At 43.7% G+C, this 25034-nt stretch overlaps 1 protein-coding gene across 2 annotated transcripts in view; it reads right to left on the bottom strand.

Moving 5' to 3' along the window:
* JAG2 (jagged canonical Notch ligand 2) overlaps positions 1-24017 on the bottom strand; it is an 88474-nt gene extending 64457 nt beyond the window's left edge. Inside the window, exons 1-2 of one of the 2 annotated variants that reach the window (XM_081009204.1) lie at positions 23667-24017; positions 22484-22804 (exon numbers count right to left, since the gene is read on the bottom strand). In XM_081009204.1, coding sequence (XP_080865330.1) covers positions 22484-22804; positions 23667-23747 — 402 coding nt within the window. In that variant the 5' untranslated portion in view covers positions 23748-24017. The remainder of the gene's footprint in view (positions 1-22483; positions 22805-23666) is intronic. The other variant, XM_081009205.1, reaches the window with a different exon arrangement.
* Between the last annotated feature and the right edge of the window lie 1017 nt (positions 24018-25034).

Genomic DNA, 25034 nt, shown 5'->3' with positions numbered 1-25034 from the left:
GAAGACATACATTTAATGTTGTGGGGCCCAAGTTTAGGGAAAGCTCTCCCGACTGAGATTAGATAGGTACCCTTCTTCCTTAACTTCAGGCACTTGACAAAGACTTCCCTTTCCAGGAAGCATTTTAAGGTAATATCTGTTTTTTAAGATGATTTTTTTCTTTTACCCCCTGTATTTTATGTACACCACTTAGAAATGCTATTGCCTTAAATAACAAAACTATTAGTTAATCAAATGAACTGTTTGTGTGCACGCACACACACAAGCCCACACACAATCTTCTTCACAATGTTTCCAAACAGAAACGCCAATCACATTGCATGCTCATATCTCATGCGCTCCTATCTTTGCAAAGAATCGCGACAAAAAACAGTGGGTCAGCTACTCAGATTATATAGAACCAGTGGTCATTCATTTAGCCTGAAATGCCTTATATAGCACTGACAATTTTTACAATGTGTTTACAGTAAACAAAACCAATTAAACAAAATCCTTTAAGTTTACATATTGTCATCAGAACCTCAATACAAGTAATCTGATATGCTGGTGAGTAAGGCAATTTAAAAACAAGCTACAGTATTCCATCAGGCTACAGAAAGGAAGACACTGATGCAAAAGATGTCCACTTTAATTGGCCTCCCCTCACCCTTGAATGATTTCCATTCTAGCTTGTCTATCTCTGTCCATCACTGCACAGCCCTCGCTGGAATCTTTGTAGTGCCACATCACAAGCCTGCATTTGCCTGAAGTCTGGGTGGGGAAGGGGCGCAAAAGAGAAGGAAGGTTGTACAGTAGTGGATGAGACATGGGAGGAATAAGGGATGAACGCTGAGAGGAGGGAAATGGTGGTTTAAAACAACAAGAAGGGTTTGAACAGACTGGAAAGAGAGGAACACTGAGGGGTGCTTTAAAAGAAAATTGCAAGGAGAAATAGCAGAGATAGGTACAATACAGAAGCCAACTCCAAAAAGCTAGCACCACAAACTCTAAACTCCCTTCTTGCTGTACTCAAACCTTGTTTTAAACCACATTTTTCTCCCAATGTTCCCCTCTGCTTGCTCTACTCAAACCTTTACAGCTGCCACCCCTTTTCCCTCTCAGTTCCCCCAAATATTATTTTACTACTGTTACCATGTATTGTGTTCAATATGAAGCTCCAGATTCAATTCAGTCATTTAAAACACAGGTTATTATTAACAAGCTAGCACCCACATACAGTAGACTTGCAGCATGTGCACATTTAACTTGTGTGATCACAGCTTTACACACTCTTGGTGGCTGGCCAGCTGACATCGCACAGATTAAAAGCTCTGTATGCACCAAGTTTTCCCCCACAGAAAGAGCTTTTGAGCTCTCAGGCTTGCTTACCAGGTTCTGGGAAGGTCTCCTGATGGAGCCTCCCAGAGCCTATGCTTCCCAGAGCCTGGTAAGCAAGGTGGAGAGCTTAAATGGACAATTCCAGGGTTGCTCTGACTATTAACTGCTGAAGCAGGAGGGCTGTAGAGTAGGAGAGGATACTGGCTTCGTAATTCAGCAAAGGGTAAAAGGGCGGTGAGGAGTTACACTGTGTGAGAGGAAGAATATGCAGGATGTTGATGGTTTACGTGTCTTCTTCCTTGGCAATCACTTGTAGCCAAGTAAGATTGTCTTCCATAAACACGGTTTTAACAATGAGTCCGTAAGTGACTGTGGAGGCCAATTCTGGAATCACAATTCTGGCCTACAAAAAACGGTTTCAAAAAAAGGAGGTGGGGGAGAAGGCGGCATGGATATGGGAATGAAGATGAAAATGGGTCTACAGAAGAGAAGGGAGAAGCTGGGAAGCTTTCTTGATTGGGTGGACAATTCAGCAAGCAGTGTCTTGTCTGGGGGAAGAGTCCCCTACTACATATAATAAAATTGTTAAGGGTGTCATCACCATGTAGTTTACATGTCTGCTGACAGGTGGCACTGCAAACTACAGTGTAATACCAGCTCACTGACCTCCCTGCCAACTTTCCAACAGCTACACCCCAGCTCTGCTTTGCCACTGCTGACATCCACCACTTCTCTTTTCCTCACCTTCACTGGTGTGTGTGTGTGTGTGTGTGTGTGTGTTGGCGAGCTGTGCAGTAGCAGGCAGTGCTATTATACTGACTGCAATTATACAATGTGAAAGCAATTTATACTGACAAAACCCAGGGTTCCCTTGACTACAGAGTTATTGGGGAAAGAAGATAATGGAGAAGAAAACACACATTCCAATATACAGTTCCATGCTTCCCTGCAGAGACTTCTGGAGATCAAATGGTACTATCAGTTTATCAATATATACAGCGAATAAGCAGTGTTATAGTCTCAAGTGCCAGGTCTGACTAAGACCATATCCAGAATGTGTTATGGGAATAGTTGGTTCCTCAGTGACAAAATGCTAGCCTTCCCCACAGTGTTCCTCATGGAAGAACCTTAAGGTGGAAAAGGCATTATCACCAAGACTAGATATGCCCAGAAGACCCTGTGTGCAGCTGGGACAGGGCATTCATATACACACAGTGCGTCTCCCAAAGCAAATGTTCATTCCAGGCTTGAGATGGGTTATCTCTAAGACAGCAAAGTATCATTATGCCTGGAGACGAATGAATTTTTTTAAAGGACTTGGCATGTGAGGTCCAGAACTATATTTAAGCTACTCATTACATTTAGGGACTGTTGATTTGTTTTTCATTTTTCCAATCTTAAATTCAGCTCATTTTCACATAAGTTCAAGATTTAAAATGTGTTCATTGTGAAAATTAATCAGCATTTTAGTGCTAATTTCTCCTAATCTACACACTTGTATTCATTTTTCCCAATACAATACATTTCTGTATATTATGTTTTACTGTATATTGTTTTATCTACACTGCACCATAGTACATACATTTTTGTACACAATTAGTTGGCTGGGTAATCATATTGTAAAATTGAGAGATGTGAATTTTGAAGGATGGATGTGTGAACGGAATCAAATTTCTCCCCCATTCCTAGCTACTTTACTATGGACAAAAGTTCAGTGCCAGGCTTCATTCACTCCAGTTTTAATATACTGTAATGCTTTGCAGGACTGAAATAATACGACATGTCACTCAAACAGTAATATATTCAGAATCACTTAACATTTGATAGTTCTTCAGTAGCAGCACAGCAGGAAAGGGGATGAAACAATAGAGATCTACTGTTTCTGTACCCAACAAATCTTGTTCTACAATTCTGTAAGATCATTTCAATCTAATGCCTCCAACTAGGGCACCTTAAAAAAGGAAGCCATCTGTTACTGCCAATGTAAGTTGCAGAAGTATCCAGAATATTGAGTTACACGCATGCCATTTACTGTTACCATAAGCTGTTCTAACTTAGTTACATCTTCATTCAGAACACAGAACTGAAATACCACATGCATGCATGTACAAAAGAATTAAAATACTGGCAAACTGCAAGTGTCAACATTTTACTCCTAGAACTAATAAATAAATAAATTTAGGTTCTAAAACATGTCTCAAAGGTCCCTAAATTTGCTGATGGCTCATAGGAATTTGAAAATGTTCCATTCCTGGTAATTCACATTTAAGGTGGACTCCTAAGAACACTTACCCTATTTCAGTAGAGCTCATTTCAATCAGCTCATTTCAGTCATTTCAATCAGGATTCACTTAGTGTAAAGAACTGGAATGCAGGTTGGATTCCAGTCCAGTCTGCCAATGCCTGCTATTCTTGTCTCATTTCTGCAATACCTTTAAAGCTACAAATGTTCACTTCACATTTCCCCCCACATTTTTATGTCATATATGATTTTTGTTTCTCAGTTCCTTCCATTCCCACTCCACTGCAGAAAGCGCCAAGTGAACTACGGAAAACTCCGAACAATTCTAATGGGGTAACTACAATTGGTATTGAAAGACTGAGGGCACAAGGAGAAGGGGATGACAGAGGACGAGATGGTTGGACAGTGTTCTCGAAGCTACCAACATGAGTTTGACCAAACTGCGGGAGGCAGTGAAAGACAGGAGTGCCATGGGGTCACGAAGAGTCGGACATGACTAAATGACTAAACAACAACAACAACTGGTAGTATTGCTATATAATGGGTGTGCATATGGAAGTGTTAAAACACCAAATTTACAGTGGTTAAATAACAACTTAAGTTAACTTGGGCTGGCCCCTGTACGATGGACCAATGTGCCTTGCATGGCTCCATATACCGTATTGGCCTGAATATAAGCCACACTTCCCCCCAAATTCCAACCATGAAAAGTTAAAGTGCAGCTTATATTTGCAACCTTACTGTATGCAGCCAGGAGCGCAGGGCAAACAGCTCCAGGAGCATGGCAAAGTGGCGCCCACCCCACGCGTAGTGCCCCATCCTCTCCCCCAAGGCTGGGAAGAGAGCGAGGAAGGGGAAAGGCCATTGGCAACACCGTGTGGCTCCCCGCCCCCGCTCCTAGTATGTAGCCAGGAGCAGCGAGGAAGGGAGTGGCTTATATTTGGGTATTCCCCCCCCCCATCAATTTTAAAGGGGTGGCTTATATTCGGGTGTGGCTTATATTCGGGCCAATAAGGTAACTAGGCTTCCTCAACCTCGGCCCTCCAGATGTTTTTGGCCTACAACTCCAATGATCCCTAGCTAGCAGGACCAGTGGTCAGGGATGATGGGAACTGTAGTCTCAAAACATCTGGAGGGCCGAGGTTGAGGAAGCCTGCTCTAAACAGAAAGGACAAAAGACGACATTAACTGAGGGGATGGGAAACAATGGATAAGCAAGCAGATGGGACAATTGAAGTCAGTAGTTTATTGGTATGTGGCAGGATGAAGTAAAGCCAGGAAGAACCTCACAATAATTTAGAAGAGATATGGGGGCTGAATGTACATATTTCTAGATCACAGGGAATAAATTACAAGAGATAAAGATTAAGGCAACTTTGCACTTCCCGCAGCAAGCCAAATTATATGTACACAGCTATGTCCCACAGCAGATGTGTGTCTTCCATTTGTTTGCTGCAGAAAAACACCAGTATGCATGCAGTAGTTTTATCTCCTCACAGTCTGCTTTTCACAGAGATTTTTCTAGGCTGGGCTCAGATGAACAAGAGTGTTATCAATCTGCAGGGCAAAGACTTGGCTCCCTTTTAACCATATAATCTACCTAACTGGTCTGCTGAAGTCAGGGTTCAGTTGGACAGACACTAAAGCTCACTTTGATAAGCTCCACTGAAATCAGTGGGATTCTACAATATGCACAGAGCCACTAAATATAATTTTAATAGCATGCCTGAACATACTTTGGATTCCCCGTTTATTTTCCTCTACAGGGCATCCCAGTGATGGATCAGAGCAGCCCCTACTCACAGATCAAGACTATGGTGCAAGAGGAGGGAGAAAAGAAGTTTGACTGTTCTCCATTCCATTTTCCAGCTGAAAGTCTCTCTTTTTCCAAAACTATCAGAAGGATCATTTCCAGCAGGAAAATGGTATGTGCAGGATTGAGCATTATTGGAAAAAAGAAGACACTATTCCAGTTCTGTAGTTTCTGCATCAGCAGAAATTTAAAATTTTTAAATTTAGCATCTCAATTTCTAGCTCAAGATCTCTTCTTAGATTTTGCAAGTTATGTTATAAAAAAAACAGTGCTGAACATTAAATACTAAGACTCCAGAATCAGTATTAAGGAACAGAGGTTCCTATTTCAGAAAGATATGTAAAGCTACTTAAAACATGCAAAGCTAGCTGCGTGCTTAGATATGAAGCAAGCTATGAGCCAGCAAGAGAGCTAAAGTCTTCAGAGAGCAAGCTCATGCCTCTGGCCAGACAACACATAACTGGTTACTCTAGAGACTATTCATCAGTTTCTTAGCAACCTCCCCATGAAGCAAGCCTAAGTTTATAATTTAGTTATCAGTCCTCCAACATGATCTTTCCAGTTAAAAGAAGATTTAGTATTAACAGTTTTATTCATTGAGCCAAAGGCTCAAACACACAGGTCTAGTTCACACATCACCTTAAACCAGGGTTACAATTAAACTGTCATTTAAGTATGAACATGCAGCATACATGCAGGAAGTACAAAATTGCCGGTGCTTCACTCATTCTTGACCCTTGCTGGGAAACAAGCCCTGGTTTGGTTTAGTGTTGTGTCCAAACCCAGGCTTGTGATTTATTTTGTGGAAAGCCAATATGAGACTTTGGCCAATGATGGTTCGTTTGGAGATTCAGACAAAATGCTAAACTGGATTATAGCTCGTTTCCCAGTAGCAGGTGAGTGAAGCTTCCATAATTTCAGCAGTGTGCATGAACACACTGTACATTCACATTTAAAACGTAGTTTTCCAAGTGATGTTTGAATGAGGTCAGGTTATTGCCAGCACCTATACCTAGCAGCTAGTAGGTCAGTAAAAAGGTTACAGAATTTTAATGATGAATCATACTAACAGGCACCAACAAACCCTTCAAAGCTTCAAAGTACATTCCTTTATACGAGTTCATATTCCATTTCACTATTTATTATACATGTGCATACACAAACCCCAGGATAAGTTTTAGGCATGGGTAGCAGCAACAATGCAGTGAATATTTCATGGAAATATGACTAACTGTTAATGAATTGTTAAGCGACAGTGCAGCAACCTCTTCGCCACAGCAGCTCATTGAGTGAGTGATATCTCTTCATATACAAGTGTACTATCCACATATACTGTGGTTTATGGGGTTAACTGCAAGCAGCTGACCAGAATCCAGCCACATTCGCACGATCCATGACTCAACAAGAGCTATTCAGTTAGGCACAATAGATTCCCAACTTGGATGTTGATGACAAACATTCAAATTGGATAGTAAAATATGTCACACGTGCAGTCAGAGCAATACCTGCAACCAGAACTACTACCTGCCAAGTTCCAGGACAATGCAAGACTATGGGTGGGAGGATAGTAAGTCAGACTCTGTGGACCCCTATAGATTTCAGCTAGCCAAGAATTAGTCAGAGCCTCAAAGCATACTTCATGGTCTTAGAACAGCTCCAAAATACAACCAACAGCAGAAAACAGGGTGAACATCTTTAAAACAATTAAAGTTCCAAGTTAGCAACCAAAACAAGGCTACAGGTTGAAAGTTTCATAGCTGAGACTATGAATATTTAAGGCAGACGTTTACTAAAACAAGACAATGTAATCAGGGGGCCTGCTGGTAATGTTTTCTCCACGGTCTATATTGTAAACAAGTTGAGAGAATAAATAAAAGTGTGGAAGGCGAGTTTTATTGCATGTTGTACATTAAAAACTCGGGGGGGGGGGGGGAGACACACACACACCTCTTTCATAAGCCAGTGAAGTTTATAATCCTAACCATACAACAAATACTTTGATACTTAATTGGCCTCTGTACATCTAATGAAGAGAGTATATTAGCAACAGTTCTAATCATTAAGAAAGTAAACAACATTCTAAATATGAGTAGCCATTAGATTCACGTAACAGTATTCCAATTAATTATTTCTACCCGAAGAACCTGTTACAGTAATGCACAATGCAAAGACAAAGTGTTCAATAAGCTTTCTACTAGAAAAGTGTCTCTAGTAACTCGTTAATTTGCAAATAAATTATGAGTCCAGGATTACTTGCCATAACATGTGCTGCTTAGAACTTCAATTTTAACTTCATCCGCTGTTTTGGTGCCCGTTCTAATTGGATCCTGTCTTGTTTTGTGTTCTGCTATTCTAAATACTAGAGTCATTTTCCAAACTTGAGTACAGCAGACTCATAACTTGTGCAGGCATTACGTTTTGGGGCACTGAGCATAAACCCCAAACCGTGTCTACTCAGAACCCTGGAACCGCCCTCACGTGACCATCCCTATCTTTCTGTAGCCGACACACTGAGCAGGCCATGCCTACCAAGCAAGGCGGGAAAACCCATCATGGAAAGAGCTTTTAAGCTCTCTGCCATGCATGTGTTTAATGTGTGAGATGTCATCTGGCCAGCCACCAAGTGCATAAAGTTGCAATTGTGCAAGTTAAATGCACACAAGTTGCAGGTCTATTGAATATCACTCTTCAAACATCTTCAGATCATTTTGACCCTAGTCCTCCCATTTCTTCCACCTACATGATGTTGTCTTGTACTGTAGCACACCTTTGGTCCATCTAACTCTGTACTATCTACTCTGATAGCAACTCGGGTCTCAGGAACTTTCTCCAGCTGCATTTCCAAAATGTAGAATGTGAAAGTGTGTGTTCTTCTCATCAATTTAACCCACCTTAAATTCCCAACCGATTTTAAATCACCGCTGCTTCCTGGGGGGAGTGAGTTCCATAGTTTGACTAAATGCTGCATAAAGCACTTTCTTTTACATATCTCATATCTTCCAACATTGAACTTCACTGGATATCCATGAATTTTAGTGTTGTGCGAAAGGGAGACTTTTTTCTCTTTCTCTTCACTTTCTCCATGCAAGGCATAATTTTATAAACTTCTATTATGTTGCCTCATACTTGCTTTTTCTCTAAACTAAAAAGTCCCAAGCACTGCAACCTTTCTTCATAACGGAGTCGTTTGATTCCCTTGATCACTTTAGTTGCCCTTTCATATTTCTGAACCTTTCCCAACTCTACAATATCCTTTTCGAGGTGAGACTACCAGAACTGCATACAGTACTCCAAATAGAGCCACACCATAAATTTGTATAATGGCATTGCAATATTGGTGCATTGGCAATCCAAAGTCAAAATTTTAATTGAATACTGCTCAAGTTTTGTTCAGAAAGGATCCACCGAAATTAATCCACTGAATTAATCATAAAACATGATTAAGTGAGGTCCTTTAATTTGAATAGTAAAACATTTGTTAAATACCACCCCTTGTCTTTGCCATCAACTTAACAGGTGGCCTTTGGCAAGTCACCAATGCTCTGTTAGTGTATGAACACACATGTCTATTGTTTGGATTAATAATGGCCTACCCTACAAATATATATGCACTATTGGTTCTCTCTACTGTTTACCCCTGCCTCTGTTTCTCTGTTGCATCTATTTTTAGACTGTAACCCCCCGGGGTAGTATAATGCCTTAAGGTGGCACTACATGAGCATTATATAATGCAGAACAACTCAAACTGTTGCATGGATTTAACACATATTTATATGGTGCAGTTTAATCTATTTAATTTACAGTAGCACAAAGTAGAAGTCAGAAAGTCCAACTGAACCTGCTTTGTAGATAGTGTACTTCTGTATTCACTAAACTTTACAAAGAAAAGCAGTTAGAAATCCAAACACTGGCCATAAAGCACACCTTTGATCTTACAGGAGTGCGGATATCAGACAACTTTTTTTAAAGATGTATTATAGGAAAATCTAACCATAACCATGGCAAGGCAAGTAAAGAAGCCAGAAATTTCCAAATAGGGTATGGTCAGTAAAAACACAGGTGGGGTGGCACACATCAGAAACCCAGTGTATATAGAGCAAAGGAGATCTAAAAATGCAAGTATGTTCACCCACCAGAGTCTAGATTCTTCGAGAACAAAACTGATGGCAAACAGTAACTTGTAAAGATGTAAAGCAAACGGTGCTCTTTTTTTTTTTTTTTTTTTGCCACCCGAACTCAACAGGAAGCTTCCATCAATTCAGCGTACAAACATAATGCCACACATTCCCATGTTATTATGTTCTTGAGTTTATGCAGGAAGGGGGGCATTGACTTCCTAGCACATGGGTGTCAAACACAAGGCCCGCGGGCTGAATCCGGCCCGCCAGACCTCGTCATGTGGCCCGTGTAGCCGCCGCCGGCCTTCACCTTTTATTCTCGCTTTTTTTTTTTTTTTTTGACACAAGAAGGCCACCTCTTCAGCGCATGCGTGGCAGCCTACAAGCCAGAGAACGTCTGCCCTCTAGCGGCGCCGGCCGTTCTACGCAGGAAACCTCCACTTTACATGCATTCAGGAAACCTCCACTTGTTTTTATATTGAGCGCATGCCATCCTGTGATGTGACAGATCTAACGGCTGCCTGAACCCTTCTCTCCTGTACTGTAAGTACATATGATGTATGGGGGGGGGGAGCGGGGGTCTGCTTATTAGGGAGGGGGGTCTGCTTATTATTCTGCTTAAAAGTCTGAGCGGTAAACTTTGGATATACTGACCACTTCCGTGTCACTTTACAGTGGTATAGGGACCATAAACTACAATCAAATAACCCAAAAATGTCAAAGAAAAGAAAAGTTGATGCAGAGGGAATGCCTTGTGTTTGCCATATGTGTAATAAACAGTGTTTGGCAATATTTGTATGTTTAAAAAAATTACTGTCTGTTACCAAAAATCATTTTTCAATAAATTGTACAATAATTGTACATTTGAATATCTACTTGCCATTATTCTGACTATGTTTCTGCTTTCAGAGCTAGTTATTACTTACACTATTACAAAAAACAGTAATAATTGAATGCAGTGACAATAATTTATGATAATAAAGAGTGGACACATAGTCCTATAGATACAACAGGTCCTTTGAGGGTGACCAAACTGCTGATGCGGCCCCCGATGAATTTGAGTTTGACACCCCTGTCCTAGCAGATCTCCATTTACAGGAAATGGGCACATTTGCATAAAATGACAGTGAAGAACCTTGGGATGAATAGTACTGCACACGCTGCCTGACTGCTCCTCCTGTTTTGTTCCTCCTTTCACACAATCAGAGAGGAATGATTGAACTGTGCTTGCACATAGTATGTAGCCTATTAAGGTGCATGTTTAATACTTGTAATAAGATGCTGGGTGATAGATTAAGCAAAGTCTGGTGGGAAGAACTAGCTGCAGAAATGTAAGATGGAGGACACCTTGCTTGCCTGTAGTACATGTGAAAAGGATCTAGCGGTCTGAGTAGGCCACAAGCTGAACATGAGTCAACAGTGCAATTGCAGCAGCAAAAAAAGCTAATGCTATTCTAGGCTGCATCAATAGATGTCTACTGTTACAATCAAGGGAAGGCATAGTACTGCTCTATTCTGGCTTGGACAGACCTGGAATACTGTGTCCAGTTCTGGGCACCACAATTTAAGGAGGATACTGACAAGCTGAAACATGTGCAGAGGAGGGAAAGCAAAATGATCAAGGGTCTGGAAACCAAGGAACAGTTGAGGGAATTGAATAAGTTTAGTTTGGAGAAGAGGAGACTGATATGATAGCCATCTTCAAATATCTAAAGAGCTGTCACATGGAGGATGAAACAAGCTTGTTTTCTCTTGTTCTGGAGGAAAGGACCCAAACTAATGGATTCAATTTACAAGAAAGGGTATTCCAACTAAACATCAGGAAGAACTTTCAAATGGTAAGAGCTGTTTGACAATGGAACAGCTTCCCAATAGATGCAGTGGACTCTCCCTCATTGGGGTCTTTAAGTAGAGGTTGGATGATAATTATGCCGAGTATTTAGGGTCCTTGAGGGTTCCATCAGACCCCAATGAGTATCAACCAAGCAGCCATACTTTCCCCCTCCATATATAAATATCACTAGGTGTATATGTGGACAAGAAACATCTATTCCATGCAAGAGAAGGAGCTTCAGTGAATGTAGACGTAATGTAGATGTGCCCAATAAGAAGACACAAATCTCAACCACAAACTAGAAGCTTTGTCTTCTGAAGCTGCAGATGTGCAGGACCAGCTGTTGTTTCTCTATCTGGCAAAGATACTCTACACATGCTTGAACAAGTTCCAGGATTTCTGAATTGCCTTTGACCTGTCTAGAGCAGCCAGCTTTTGTTTATTGATACTGAATAACATTAAGTGACTTTAGCAGCCGGCTCTTTATACAACTTATGCTGATTTACTCAGATTCTTTTCATTATAATTTAGTATCTTAATGTGCCTTTCCACACTTCACCTTGCTTATGTACTAATGTCTCAAATGCTCATCATCGTGACCACCGACCCTCGCTCCTTCTTTCATCATTACCAGTACTTCTTCATTTTAACGTGTTGATTTTCTGCACGTACACAATCCTACCTAGATCCTATGAAGTATCTTAGTAAGGTGTTGCAAATGTCTTCATACTCTTTTGACATAATTCAGCTTATTGGTGTATGCTTTTAAAAGTTACTACATTTTTCAAAAACCTGAGAGCGGTACAAGGATGAGGGTTAAATCTCCCCTACACATGTCCTTCAATGAAGACGCATCAGAAGACTCCTACGTGAAATCTAGAAACAAATGGGAAACTTCAGGGAGGAAATGAAGTAACTTCTGTGATACTGGAAGCCACTATCTAAGTTCAGCAAGAGGACACAAGCATAAACACCATACTGTTCCCACTTGAAAGGATGTCACTAGTGCCCATGTTGAGAATTGCAATTTATTTAATCCCTTCCTTTGTACCCCCATCTTTCATTCCTATGCAGAAGAGTCAATTTTCTAATTTCTTGAACACCTTTAACTACAATAGAATATCCAATTGCCACATTACAGTGAGTTGACTGCTGCAACGAAAACGAAAACTTAGGAAAAGCTCAATTATCCCTACTTATTACTGGAAGGAGAGAACGTGTTCCTATTTTGAAAAGAAGCCAACAGGCAGCTAAAGAAATTTAGATGCTTACATAAACAACCATCACCACCACTTCCATCCAGGGAAAACATGCAAATCTGTTACTTAAACATGAGCTCTTACTGAAAGAGTTCTGTGTTCAGATTCACACAACTCCAGTGGATCCTCAATTACTCGAAGCTGCAACAAGAGTTTTACTACGTGGATATGACTTGCAAAAGTCATATTTATAGACCATGTGTGTCATATTCTCATAGACCTGTGGTTCTCTCATACCAAGCCCTATCCATGTGCAAAGGTTATCTCTTATTAAGTGATCTTTGGAGATGAGTCATGGAAGAGTTAGCAACATGGAGCATTCATGCTCTTTCTCTTCACTGAAATTCATTATCTTCATTCTGATGGTTCTAAACATAAATGATAATGAATATGTGATCACACAAGGTAAGTTAAAGCCTCCAGATATTTTCAATTTCTATGCACTTTTTAGGAATCTATAAGCTGTGAAGAATCCACAAATGTGAAATTATAGTCTTAAAAAGGACTCAGTTTTGCTGGTGAAATCTACTCTGTGATGCACAGAATACAAATGTTTATCTTCTTAATTTAAGGTCTTTTCAAAGAGCTGCATTAAAAGCAGTTTAAAATTGGGGGCTAAACAGCCCTATTATCTGTTTCCCCCTTGATTTAAAATGGAATATTTAGCAGTGCTGAAGCTGAAAAGCAACCGTCAACTTTCATTTAAGAGAACTGCTAAAGTGCATAGAAACTTGACATTTGGTTCCCATGTAGTTGAGACACGTTAGACAAGCTTGAAGACTGAGAAATCTAGCAGTTAAAGGACTCTGAACATAAAGTTTCTCACATAGTAGAAACCCAACCAAAGCACACCCGGCACAGGGTATTTGGTGAGGAAATACCACCTATTTGAATTTTCAAGGGAGAGAGAGATTGTAGCTGCTAGAAAAAGAGGGCAATGGTTTATAGAAGATTTGAAAAAGTAGTCAGTATGCAATCAGAAGATTTTGTCATCAGATAAGTAAATAGAAAAAAGGGTTCACAGCTCAGACACCCTCCAACTGGTAATAACTGTTACGATATAGAAGCAATGCGGCCGCGAGCTGGTAGCTTGAAAGCAAAACATAATGGAATGTTGGAACTGTTCCGTGGGAAACAGAGGGACAGTCAATTCACAGTGCAGAGGGCACCGGAATTAGCTCAGAGTGTAATATGAGCTGTACAGGAAGTACAGGAGGAGTTTGTCTCTCGACTGCTGGAGCTTGAAGAGAGCAGTCATGATTTTTGTAACGCTGCAAAGACAGAAATAAAGGAATGTAAATACGTTTCTGTCTATCTCTTTCCCCTGCCTGGGGGGGCAGGAAAGAGGGGGGGTGTTCTTCTCACTCTGAGAAGGATCGCCTATCGCAACCTCTGCCTGGATCCTGCTGGGGAATGCAGACAGGGAGGTCAACAGGAGATCAAGCCGGGTGCCTGGAGAGTGGCCAGTTTCTCCTGATAAAGGCTTGATTCCCAACAGCCAGGAGAAAAATATTTTAGGAATAAAAAGGGAAGAAAAAGGAAGAATGAATACTATACTGTATAGCAGTGCCTGTGAGCCAAATTAGACCTAGCACAGGTGCCAATCTGGCCCATAATAAAGTTTTCCCCAAACCATGTCCACCTGCCCACACTTGATGTTGAACCGAAGCTGGCAATGCAAAGGCTCTATCATACCCACTAAGGAAAAATGTTAATTTAGGTGACCTGTCGTCATTGTGATATCATGTAATTGATAGGTGCCCACTTGTCTAAATGACCCAAGAGAGGTGAAGGAACCTAGGGCCTGGGCCTATTCTATGGCCCATTTCTATTAACTGTAATGCAATGCATCTAGAAAGACTTGTCAAAAGAGTTATTACTCATCAGAATGAATGTACAAGGCAATCATGAATGGAAGGCCAAACAGAGGTTAAGTAAAAGCCATAAAAGACAGTAAATCCAATCTTAAGATTTTATCAGGAAAGATAGCGATAATTAATATTGCTGTACACAATACCAGTGAAGCTGTTTATAGTAGTACACAGAATATTGGTCTGCTTCATTTTGCACACTGGAGAAGGTTCCCCTTTTCACCCCACCATCCTCTCTCATGTCAAACTGCCTGACAACTTGTAAAATGCTACCTCCAGCTCCCTTTGCATCTCATGATGCTGCTGGCTTGAGTCATGTGGCTTTGTTAAAACTTATCCCTTGCCCCTTAGGCACCTCTGGCTTTGTGCCCCTTCATCTTTCTTGCACTCTGTTAGCATCACGTTAACCTGAGTCAGAGGATGTGTTCTATTGTATGGATGATCTAAGAGGAATGTGCAGGCTTGAAGAAACCTGTTAAATGGAACAAGACAACAAGATCGTTTCTGACCTTTACAAGAGTAAGCCCTGGAATTTTACAGTAGTAAAAGCCAAGTGCTCCAAGGGTTCTCTTGAGCAACCCTTTACTTGTCCTTGAAAACAATACAAATGCTGGATGTATCCCTTGCAAAAAAATAGGGGTAATTCAAATTATTAGTGATATATCAGACCCCCTGAATTATAAACACCAACTCAAATACAGGTAATACCAAATAGAACATGCCCTTAAGATTAAGAGGTTCCTCTCAATAGGGAAGAAAGGATGTTAAAAGCCAAATTACACAAAGTAAAGGATAAACAACCCTAATTAAGTGCTGGTATCAGGCAGCATGTCATTTACTGGTTGCTATAGCAACTTTTATTCTAGTGAAATTTGTGAAGTTCTTGACAGCATTTTTTAAAAAAATGCATTCCCTAGCAATTGAGGTCCAGAAATGCCCAGAAAACTCTTTGCCTGCCAAGTACGGAACTAACATAAAAGAAGACTGCATTGTAGCCATTCAGTAAAGTTCTGTGCCAACTATGAAACCAGAAGCCATGTAGATGGCTTTCAAACTATAAGCCATTTGCAGGACCATTAATTTCACTTGAAAAGTTTATGAAAGCCAAGAAACTAAAAAGCAACTAAAGCTTTGATTTTAGATCCAAGTCACATTTAAACTACATTTAAACCATAGTAAACCAACTGTGTGGTGTTCTAAGAGCCGGTTTTAGTCATTTGCTTATCTAACAGTTTGTCCGCAGTGTTTGTATAGTAGCTAATAAAGTGTCAATTAAAGTTAAAGCTTTTCAAGCAAGAAAACCTTAAACGAAGTTTAGGGCAAGGAGTATGGAAGAGCGGTAATGAAAGGACAGCTGCATATACAAACCACACCTGACTCACTCTACCAGATTTCTACAAAATGTTCCCCGAGGTAGCAGTCTAAGCACTTCTAAAGAGATCAAGATGTTTCAACAGCTAAAGGCTTTGGATTTATGACAACAGAAAAAGAGTACACCATCACCGACAGTGCAACATAAAGAATGCTTACTTTATAAGTTCCGCTGAATCCATGGGATTTTTTAGGATTGCAACTTAAGTGAAGTAAGACGTTAGGTCCCCCAGGGATCAGTACTGGGACATGTGCTTTTAAACTTACACATAAATTATCTAAAGTTAAAGCTGTACAGCAAGGCAGCCAAGGTGCCAACAGCACCGGATTGTGCAGGGCTGTAAAACAGAAATGAATTGCAAGGAGCCAGGACTGCATCTGCCATCATCCCTGACTACTGGCTGGTAGGGCTGGTAGAAGTTCTAAGTACAACACGATCTGAAGAGCTGAGAGTTAACTGTTCTAGATGCATAACTTGGGAGCCTGACCCTGATGTATTATCTCTGAAGGAAGTGTCACTTGGGAACTTATCCTTAAGTAAATTTGCATGGAATGACAGCCCCAAACATTGCAAACACCTTTCAGACATAATAAAAGCCTATTAGTAAGTCTACTGAGTTACTCACCTACAAATATAATGGCGTCTTGCCAACTTATACCCATGTAAATTATTTTGTAGCATACCAACAGCCTGGAGGACCGGTGAAGGAAAAGAACTGGCAAGCAATATGCCTGGCTGAATGCACTATACTTTCCACAGGTGACCAGGCAAGTGGTGATTTACAAGCCAGGATTAAAATAAAAACACACATGTGCTTTAGATTAACTGCGATAGTTTTAGCATCAGAGCAGAGGGTAGGCTCTATCCAAGCTGAAGAAAGGGAATTTTCTGTAGCTGGCTGCACCATGCAAGAATTAAATGCTGTTCTATCCCACTCTGTTGACTAGACCTACAACCATAAATGTAGCACTCGTCTCTTTGAAATCCAATAGGGGTAAGATCAAAGGGTAGAAGGTATACATCAAATGTTTAGGAATAAGTGTTTCTGCAACATTATGCACAAGGAAACAGAAGACCCAAAGGTAGTTTCAATATTTCTTATTGAATTACAAAGAAGAAAGGGAACAAAACTCAGAAATCATACAAGAAGTACAGTAGCTGCAATAATACACCAATTTTTCCAGACTAGTCCAAAGAGATTGGGACTCTGGTATCTGAGAAGCTGCCTGTCTGTTCTATACTCATTTATCTGCAATAGCTGTAGTCACAGTCAACACAGACCAAGGGACAAACGTAACCTTAATGGCTAAATGTTAATATAAACAAACGTAAGACACAAGCATGGAAATACAATAACCAGTTGCGTTTAGTGCTCTAAGGAACCCCTAAACTGCTTAACAGTGGTGATCCCCTCCTGCAAGTTCTCCAGGAATTCAACAGCACTAGGGAAAGGTATTTCCTTTTCATACCAGCATTGCAGAAGATGATGAGGCTTGTGGTGCAGTCCAAGCCTTGACAGAAGAGAAATCCATGCCATTTAGTGCCTACTGGAAAGCACTGCAAGAGGTGAAAGCACACCCCATGCCCTCTGTGCAGATCAGAAAATTTGGGAAGAGGAGAAACTGGGCTTGTTTCCATTTCAGTGGGGCTGAAACAGAAGCAACATGAGCCAGCACCTCTCCTCACCTGAATCACCTTGCAAAAGAGGACTCAGGGTGGGGGCTGTTAGAGATCATGAATTAGGGCACTCTTATTATTATTATTTTGGGACGCGGGTGGTGCTATGGGTAAAAGCCTCAGCGCCTAGGGCTTGCCGATCGAAAGGTCGGCGGTTCGAATCCCCGTGGCGGGGTGCGCTCCCGTTGCTCGGTCCCAGCGCCTGCCAACCTAGCAGTTCGAAAGCACCCCCGGGTGCAAGTAGATAAATAGGGACCACTTACTGGCGGGAAGGTAAACGGCATTTCCGTGTGCTGCGCTGGCTCGCCAGATGCGGCTTTGTCACGCTGGCCACGTGACCCGGAAGTGTCTCCGGACAGCGCTGGCCCCCGGCCTCTTGAGTGAGATGGGCGCACAACCCTAGAGTCTGTCAAGACTGGCCCGTACGGGCAGGGGTACCTTTACCTTTATTATTATTTATTGAATTTATATACTACCCTATACCCAGAGGTCTCAGTAAAAGTTATAGTTCTGTTAAAGTCCTCAAAAATACAGAGGAGGAGCAAAGTTAAGAACAGACAAACAAGACTTATTTTCACCACTTTGAAATATTCAGGTACATACATCTACAAAGACACAACACTTCTAAACAACACACTTCTCTTTCAATGCTAAATTCATCCTAGCCCCGATGAGCATGACATCCTGTGGCACCTACATAATCAAAGTGTGCAGGTGCAAGAAAATGCAAATCACTTGCTCTACAAAAAGGTTATGCCGTCTATTTCCCAGGATGCCTTAGGCTTCCACAGAGGCCATTCAGGGATTTCTGACTTGGATCAGTTGTTGCCCACTACTGAGCTTAATCTTCAGTGGGCTATTACATGAGAGTAATGATGCATTCTAAGGCACAAACACAGTTAATACGTACAGGATATCAGCAAGACAACAGATATGCTTAGGTTCTGGGATATTTCTTTAAAATGTGCAGAACGTAACTGCAGTGCAAAGGTATTCCACAGTAGAGCTGTAGAGGTATAGCTATCTTCCTGTTTACTGCTTATAAACAGTGTGTGGATAGGTGGAGCTGAGACTAAGGAAGATGATCTCAGAAATTCTTAAGCTATGCCTGTCTTACAACATGATGGGACTTTGCCGAGTGGGGAATAAGAAGCTTTCTTGGTGGGAATATTTGCTTCCCCCACCCCTGGCTACATGAACTCCCCCATGAGAGGCATGAGGGGTACACGTTCAGTCTCTAGACCGAACTACAGCTTCTTAGAATTCATAAGGGCACGTATGGCACACAGTGTATTTGGCAATTCTACTAATGTAGCAGGCAACCTAACAGGTTTTCATCACATTCACACAACTGTATTCGACAGAACAGAACTGCTATGACGAAGACCATCTATTTTGGTTTATTAGAAACTGCAATACTCCTGGCAATGGAAGTGCTATCCCACATAAAGACCTGGATTTCCCGCCAATTTGAAAACTGTACTCTTTGTTTTTAGCAATAATTGTGAAGATTCTGAATCGCTTTCCGGTATCATTAAGTATCCTCTGCTGAGAATATGAAGGCCAGCCACAAGTCTTATTCAACCAGGTACCCTTTAAAGAGAATGACTATGGCAATCAGATTAGCAATCCATAAAATGAATACCAGCAACAAATATTTGGGTAGGAGATGGATATTGGATGCGCTGCTCTCAATCAGCTCCACTGCATGTTTGTCCAGAGGATTACCACAAGACTGAGCAAGTTACTACATACACTCTGCTGAATACAGAAGGTGGCATGGTCTGTACTTGTTAGCGCTGAAACGACTCAACACACAATCCTTTCTTCAGATTTCTAAGCTCAGAGCCCGGCCCCTAACAAACAGCATTACTATTGGAATTTATATACCATCTTTCTTTTCAAGAAGAAATACAGAGGTGGTTCGCAAACATATAAAAGCCAACAGCAAAGTAAACTATAAAGCCACTTGCAAAAATACAGCCACCCATAATTAAGATGCATAATAATGAGCATGTACAAGATACACAGTAAAACAACTTCATCAACACTATAAAACATCCATCATTAAAACATGTAATATGCCCATTAAAAGAGTTTAACCATTAAACCAGAAATTAGAACTATTAGAACACAGCTTGCCATCAAGTTTCTTCCACAACACTTAGCTGCCTAACTCCCAGCCCAAAGTCCACAAAGCAAATTCTCTAAGTAACAGAACATACTTCTATCTAGAAGCATGAAAAAGATGTGTTCCAATATATACAAAACCATCTACCAGTCTGTCTTTGGCAGCTGGGCTTACTGCTAACAGTTATGTACTATAAGAGTCCAGAGGAATCCATTCCAAAGCTCTTCTAAAGATCAACCAACGTGTTTTAGACAACTCCTTTTCATAGCACACAGGACACACCTTGTTCTATTACCTGCTATTGTGGAGTTGCGATGTCATCCTGTGGACACAGCAAGAGAAGACCAAACTACATGACTACCAGTATTTCCATAGGTCTATTTGACTGACACATGTGCACACCAGCTGATGAAAAATGGACTATCACACAGCTGTTGAGAGGCTGAAAATGGCAATTAAAAAAACCCCATGCAGTTGCTGTGTACTTGATGTGCACACTTTTTTGGGAAGACATAGTAAAACTCTGAGTCACACATGAACGTTTACTTATATTTTAGCCCCACTTTCCTTCAATCATGGAACCCAAGGTTGTGTATATGTGGTATTGACCAGACCCAAACCCTCATGAGCTTTCACATGGTCTGCCCATTTAGACCAGGTCGAGATCAAAAAGGGGACACAATTTTATAAAAACAAAATGAAGAATGCCAAACTTCTACCTCCAAAACTCTGGTAATTTAATGGCCAAAACGCCGAAGTTCACCGGATCAGAATAACCTCTCTTAATCACACATCGTGGCAATAATAGCAGCTGTTGGAGTTAAGGATGTTTTCTGTCAGTCACAGGCCTCTGACAGGAAGGAATTGGGGTTTTTTTCTCTCCCCCCCCCCCCCCACCCTGGCTGTGTGCATATGGATAAACTTAGAAGCAGATTCAATCCGAGCTTAAGATTCATAAAAAAAGAGACCTGTGGCCTCAGACAAATTCTCAGGTCGCACCCTCCACCTGCCACCCACGATTCACTCTGCACTTGCTCAGAGACACCGGGCTTGCGTGCGACTAACCCACGAGGATGAACATCCCTAAGTCAGTCAATGTGAACAGGTTCACCCCAAGTTTACATTTGTGGGCCACCACACTGCGCCATGACTACCTCACTAGGCGTGCGCCTCTCTGGTTGCTCCTATGAAAAAAAATAATTCAGAAGGCAGGGGCAGTTGCATGTGGTTTTCATGGGCCAAAGTTTAAACTTTGGGCATGGAGGGATGCATTTTGAAAAGACCCCAAGTTGAGAAGAGGTGCCTTGCTCTCTCCACAGAATTCCTCCCTCAGAGAAGTGCGCCCTACTGCGACGACGCGCACTACTTGAACCCAGAGCCTGGGAGGGAGGAGAGGGAGAGGCTGGCGGCTCCCTCTCGCGCCCTCCCCGCTCCAACGGTCGCTGCCGAGGCGCGCGCCAGGCGGGCGAGCCATTCCCGCCCCGCCCCCGCCCTCCCCGCCAGGTCTGGTCCCAGGAGCCAAGCCGCTCGCGCCCTAAGCGAGCAGCAGCACGCGCGCCCCGCGCTTCCCCGTAGCCCGCGGCTAAAGCGCAGCTGCTTTGCACTGCGAAACCGCCGCCGCCGCCTCTTTCCACGCCCTGCCGGCACACTTCTCTCCACACACACGCACCCCCGCCCTATGTTCTCTAGGCATTGCATTGAGAGAGGGATGGTGTTGTGCATTTTATATATGCATGTATTCTATGTAATTAAACGGCACGAGCGCAAGGCTAGCCGCACGCGCCCCCTGCTGGAGATGGTACCATTTCATTTTATTTTTGTTTTGCAAATACACGCCCCATTTTGGGGGGGGGGGAGACAGCGGACGGGAATTGCTTACAGCATTTCCACCCCCCTTTTTTCTTAAGAAAACAAAAATAATCAAGCAGCGCCTTGTGCCCCCAAACACCCAAGGGTATGGATCAAAGCTCGTGCAAGCCAGCAGCACCTTCGTATCTACAGTACCCCCCCCACTCTAAACAGCCTCCACCGCTCACACCTGGATCTTGCAAAGCGCGGGGAGGAGGCTGTCACGCAACGCACTTCCTCCTCCCCGCCGCTCGCAGTTGCTCCTATGAGGAGCAGGCACGCCCCTATGAGGAGATGCCTCTGGGTGTGCCCTTTCCCAGGTTTTTTTTATTAGGCAAAATCGGCCCCCCCCTCCCCACTTTCCATGCAACACGCTGCTAGGAGTTCATTATCCCCAACACCTGGGGCTCCCTGAAAAAAAATCTCCACTGCCCGATTCCCCTGCTCCCAGTAAATAACCAGCCATTTGCACCACCAGCTGCCACATCCTTGCAGATCCGTGCGGTGCAAGTCACTTGTCTGCTACTGTCTGTCGCTGCTCTCAGGAAGCCCTCCTGCAAATCCATAATGTAAGCCTAGCGGCATCGGGGCTGCTCCCCCCCCCCCCCAGGAAACAAACAACCGCTCCTCGTTTCTCCTTTCCGGGGGTGCAGCGGAGAGAAAACGATCAGTGCGCGCCTCTCGTCTGTCAGTTAGAATAAAACGCGTCGCATTTTCCAAGCAATGAACCGCGATTCAAGTTGAGCCAGTCCCTGCCTGCACTTCGCATAAAACCACAGAGGGCGGAAGGAAAAGCACCTCAAGTTACAGAACTGCAGCTAGCCACAAAGGGAAGGTCATCCAAATAATTCTTCCCCCCCCCACACCAAACACCATTCAGCGCATAGCCTATATACCGTGCACAAAACCACTTATGCCTATTGCTTAATGATGAGCAAATCTCCAAACACGCGCACACATTTTTATACATATATATTTTTTTAAAAGGAAAGTTGACCTACCGGCCACGCAAACTGGAAAGGGATAGCAATCCTGCCCATGTCGTGACTTTTCCCCTGATGAAAATTGCGGTTGTTGAGATAAAAAGTATTTCCACCGAGAACAGGAGTAGATCCGGAGCCGTAGCTGCATGCTCCAGTGGTCGTGATTTTGGCTTGATACTCCTTTAAGCAGACTTTCACGTAAGTGTCGCACTCGTCCCGCGCGCAGTCCAGGTTCTGGGGCTTTTTCATGCCATCACAACACTCCCCATTCAACAATTCTCCGTTTACATTCTTCACCGAGTTAATCTGCAGCTCGAAATAGCCCGTGGACTGGGACACCTAAAAATAAGGGAGAGGGAAGGAAGGGGGGGTGACAGACACATACAACCTCATTACTACAGTGTCTTGGGAAGAAAAAGTGCGCGGAGATTTACAAGCCAGCAGCCACTCCGGAGTTTCCTACGGCAAAGCAAGCCTTCCCGAAAAACTATTACAACTAGACGGTGCTATTAAAAGATGAGATCGAGAGCTATTTGGGTGGGGGTGCAGGGACACGGTGCCGCAATTCCGGCTAGCTGTGGCAATAGAGAGAGGGAAAATATTCACAAGCCGTGCAAGGGAACTGCAGAATGTTCCCATTTGCAACTGAAATAAGCAACTCCCAAATAAAATGGTTTGGGATTCATACAGTCGTAAGGGAGACCAGCCGAGCTATGCAAACCGGTTTTGTTTTCTGTTATATAAAAAAAGGAAAGCGTTCCGCGGGTGGGCAGATAAATGGATTATAAATCATAATTGGAGGAGAGAGAAGAGGAGCGAAATTCTCCATGCAAACATTGCACACGGCAACTTTGCCTGCGCTCTTCCAAAGCAAACACGCCGGCTTGGAAGCGACGCGTTTGGAAAGGGAGGCTGGCTGAGATCTGCAGCAGAAGCCACGCTCTCCTCTCTCTCTTCCCCTTAAGCGAGATCGGGCTTAAGTTTCGCAAAAAGGGTGCGCTCCAGATAGCCACTCTCTTAGGGGGGAAATATTATCCAAAAGGCAATCCCCGCTGCAGCACAGGCGGCTGAAGAAGAAAGGTAAGGCGCGCACTGCGATAAAGGTCCTCTCCGCTCCCCTATCCCTTTCCCGTTGTTCCCTTTTATTTGCAAGACAGCAACCCCCCCCCCCTCCACAAAAACAGAGACCGCGTTGTTTTACCTGCACCCATAAAGTTAGGAGCAGCCACAGCCTAAGCGCCGCCGCGAGGAGAACCCAGTGCCGCCTGCCAGAATCCAGCATGCCTGCTACCCCGAGCTGAACGCCGTCGATCAGGGAAGACAATCCATCGACCGGCCGCTGCTCGGAGCATCGGCGGCGGGAAGGGTAGCAGGGCGGGCGCCGCGCGCAAGGTGGAGAGCTCCGGCCGGAGCCTGCAGATCGCCGCCGCTCCTTATCGCCAAAGCCCCGGGCTGACGGACGAGGCAGGGCAGATCCTGGCGGGCGCCTGGCGCGCTCCTGCAGCCGCAGCGGCAGCCAGAGGAAAGCGCGGGTCCGCCGGCAGCTCAGCCTCGCCACTGCGCTCGCTCCTCTGTGCGCCTCTGCTGCGCGAACAGCCAACAAGTAGGTGCCGGAGTGACAGCTTCATTGCCCATTAGACGGCGCCGCCACTGCCTTCATATTCATGAGGGGGAAGGGCCCGGGGAGGAGGAGGAGGCGGTGGCGGCGGCGGGCGGGTGTGGCCACGCGGCTCCCGAAAGGGCTGGGCAAGCGAGCGAGCGGCAAGGCCGGGCCAAGGCGGGGACGCCGGAGCGTGCGCGCTTCCCAGCGAGCCGTCGGAGGCGCCGCAGCCGCCGACCTGCCGCTCGCCGTCCGCCCCGCGGCGGGCTGTTGCGCAAGCCACTTGTTGCGCGTGGGCCGGGCCCGACCCAGCACGTGCACGGGGGTGCGGATCGGGCGTGTGCCTTCTTGCGCCCGGCACGTCGGCTCGCGCCGCCGCCCGCGAACTAGGGAGCAAGAAGGGAAAGGGGCTGCTCTCTCTCTTTTTTTCTCATTTCTCGCGCGTGCAGGTAGAGCCTTTCGCGCTGATGGTTGCGTGGCGCGCGCAACGCGATCCTAAGCTTCTTTATACCTAACAAGGTGCCGTGGTCCCTTCGTTCACTCTAATATTTGTGCTGGCTGGGCCGCCCCCCCCCCAAAAAAAAGTTGATGGGCATCGCGATTCAAATGGCATGTTTGAGCCACGTCTTGTGATCAATAATGTGCCCACCCCAATATTTTATTCAAGTTGGCACCCCTGCTCCAGAACTTCTCTCGCAAGGGGCCTTAGGATCGGCTCCTGAACCAGGCGGTGGTCATCCATTTTTGGATCCGGGATCCCCTCTAAACTCCAGCGACCAACGTCTCGTTTCACTGTTGTTACGTCGAGCCTTCGAATAAGCAGCGGAACTTTCCCCTCAGGAAAAGTAGGAATCGGAAGAAAGGCCCTTGGTACAATAATAAAGCTTACTCCCAAGTAAGCATGCATCGGAGTATGGGCTTTATAGGGGGAATTAGGAATATCACACTGTGTCAAATAAGGTCAGTGGA

Source organism: Podarcis pityusensis (genome assembly GCF_964106645.2).
Source record: "Podarcis pityusensis genome assembly, chromosome: 1".
Classification (NCBI taxonomy): domain Eukaryota; kingdom Metazoa; phylum Chordata; class Lepidosauria; order Squamata; family Lacertidae; genus Podarcis; species Podarcis pityusensis.
The sequence above is the reverse complement of the archived record's forward strand: the minus strand, read 5'-3'. Positions and strand labels throughout refer to the sequence as shown.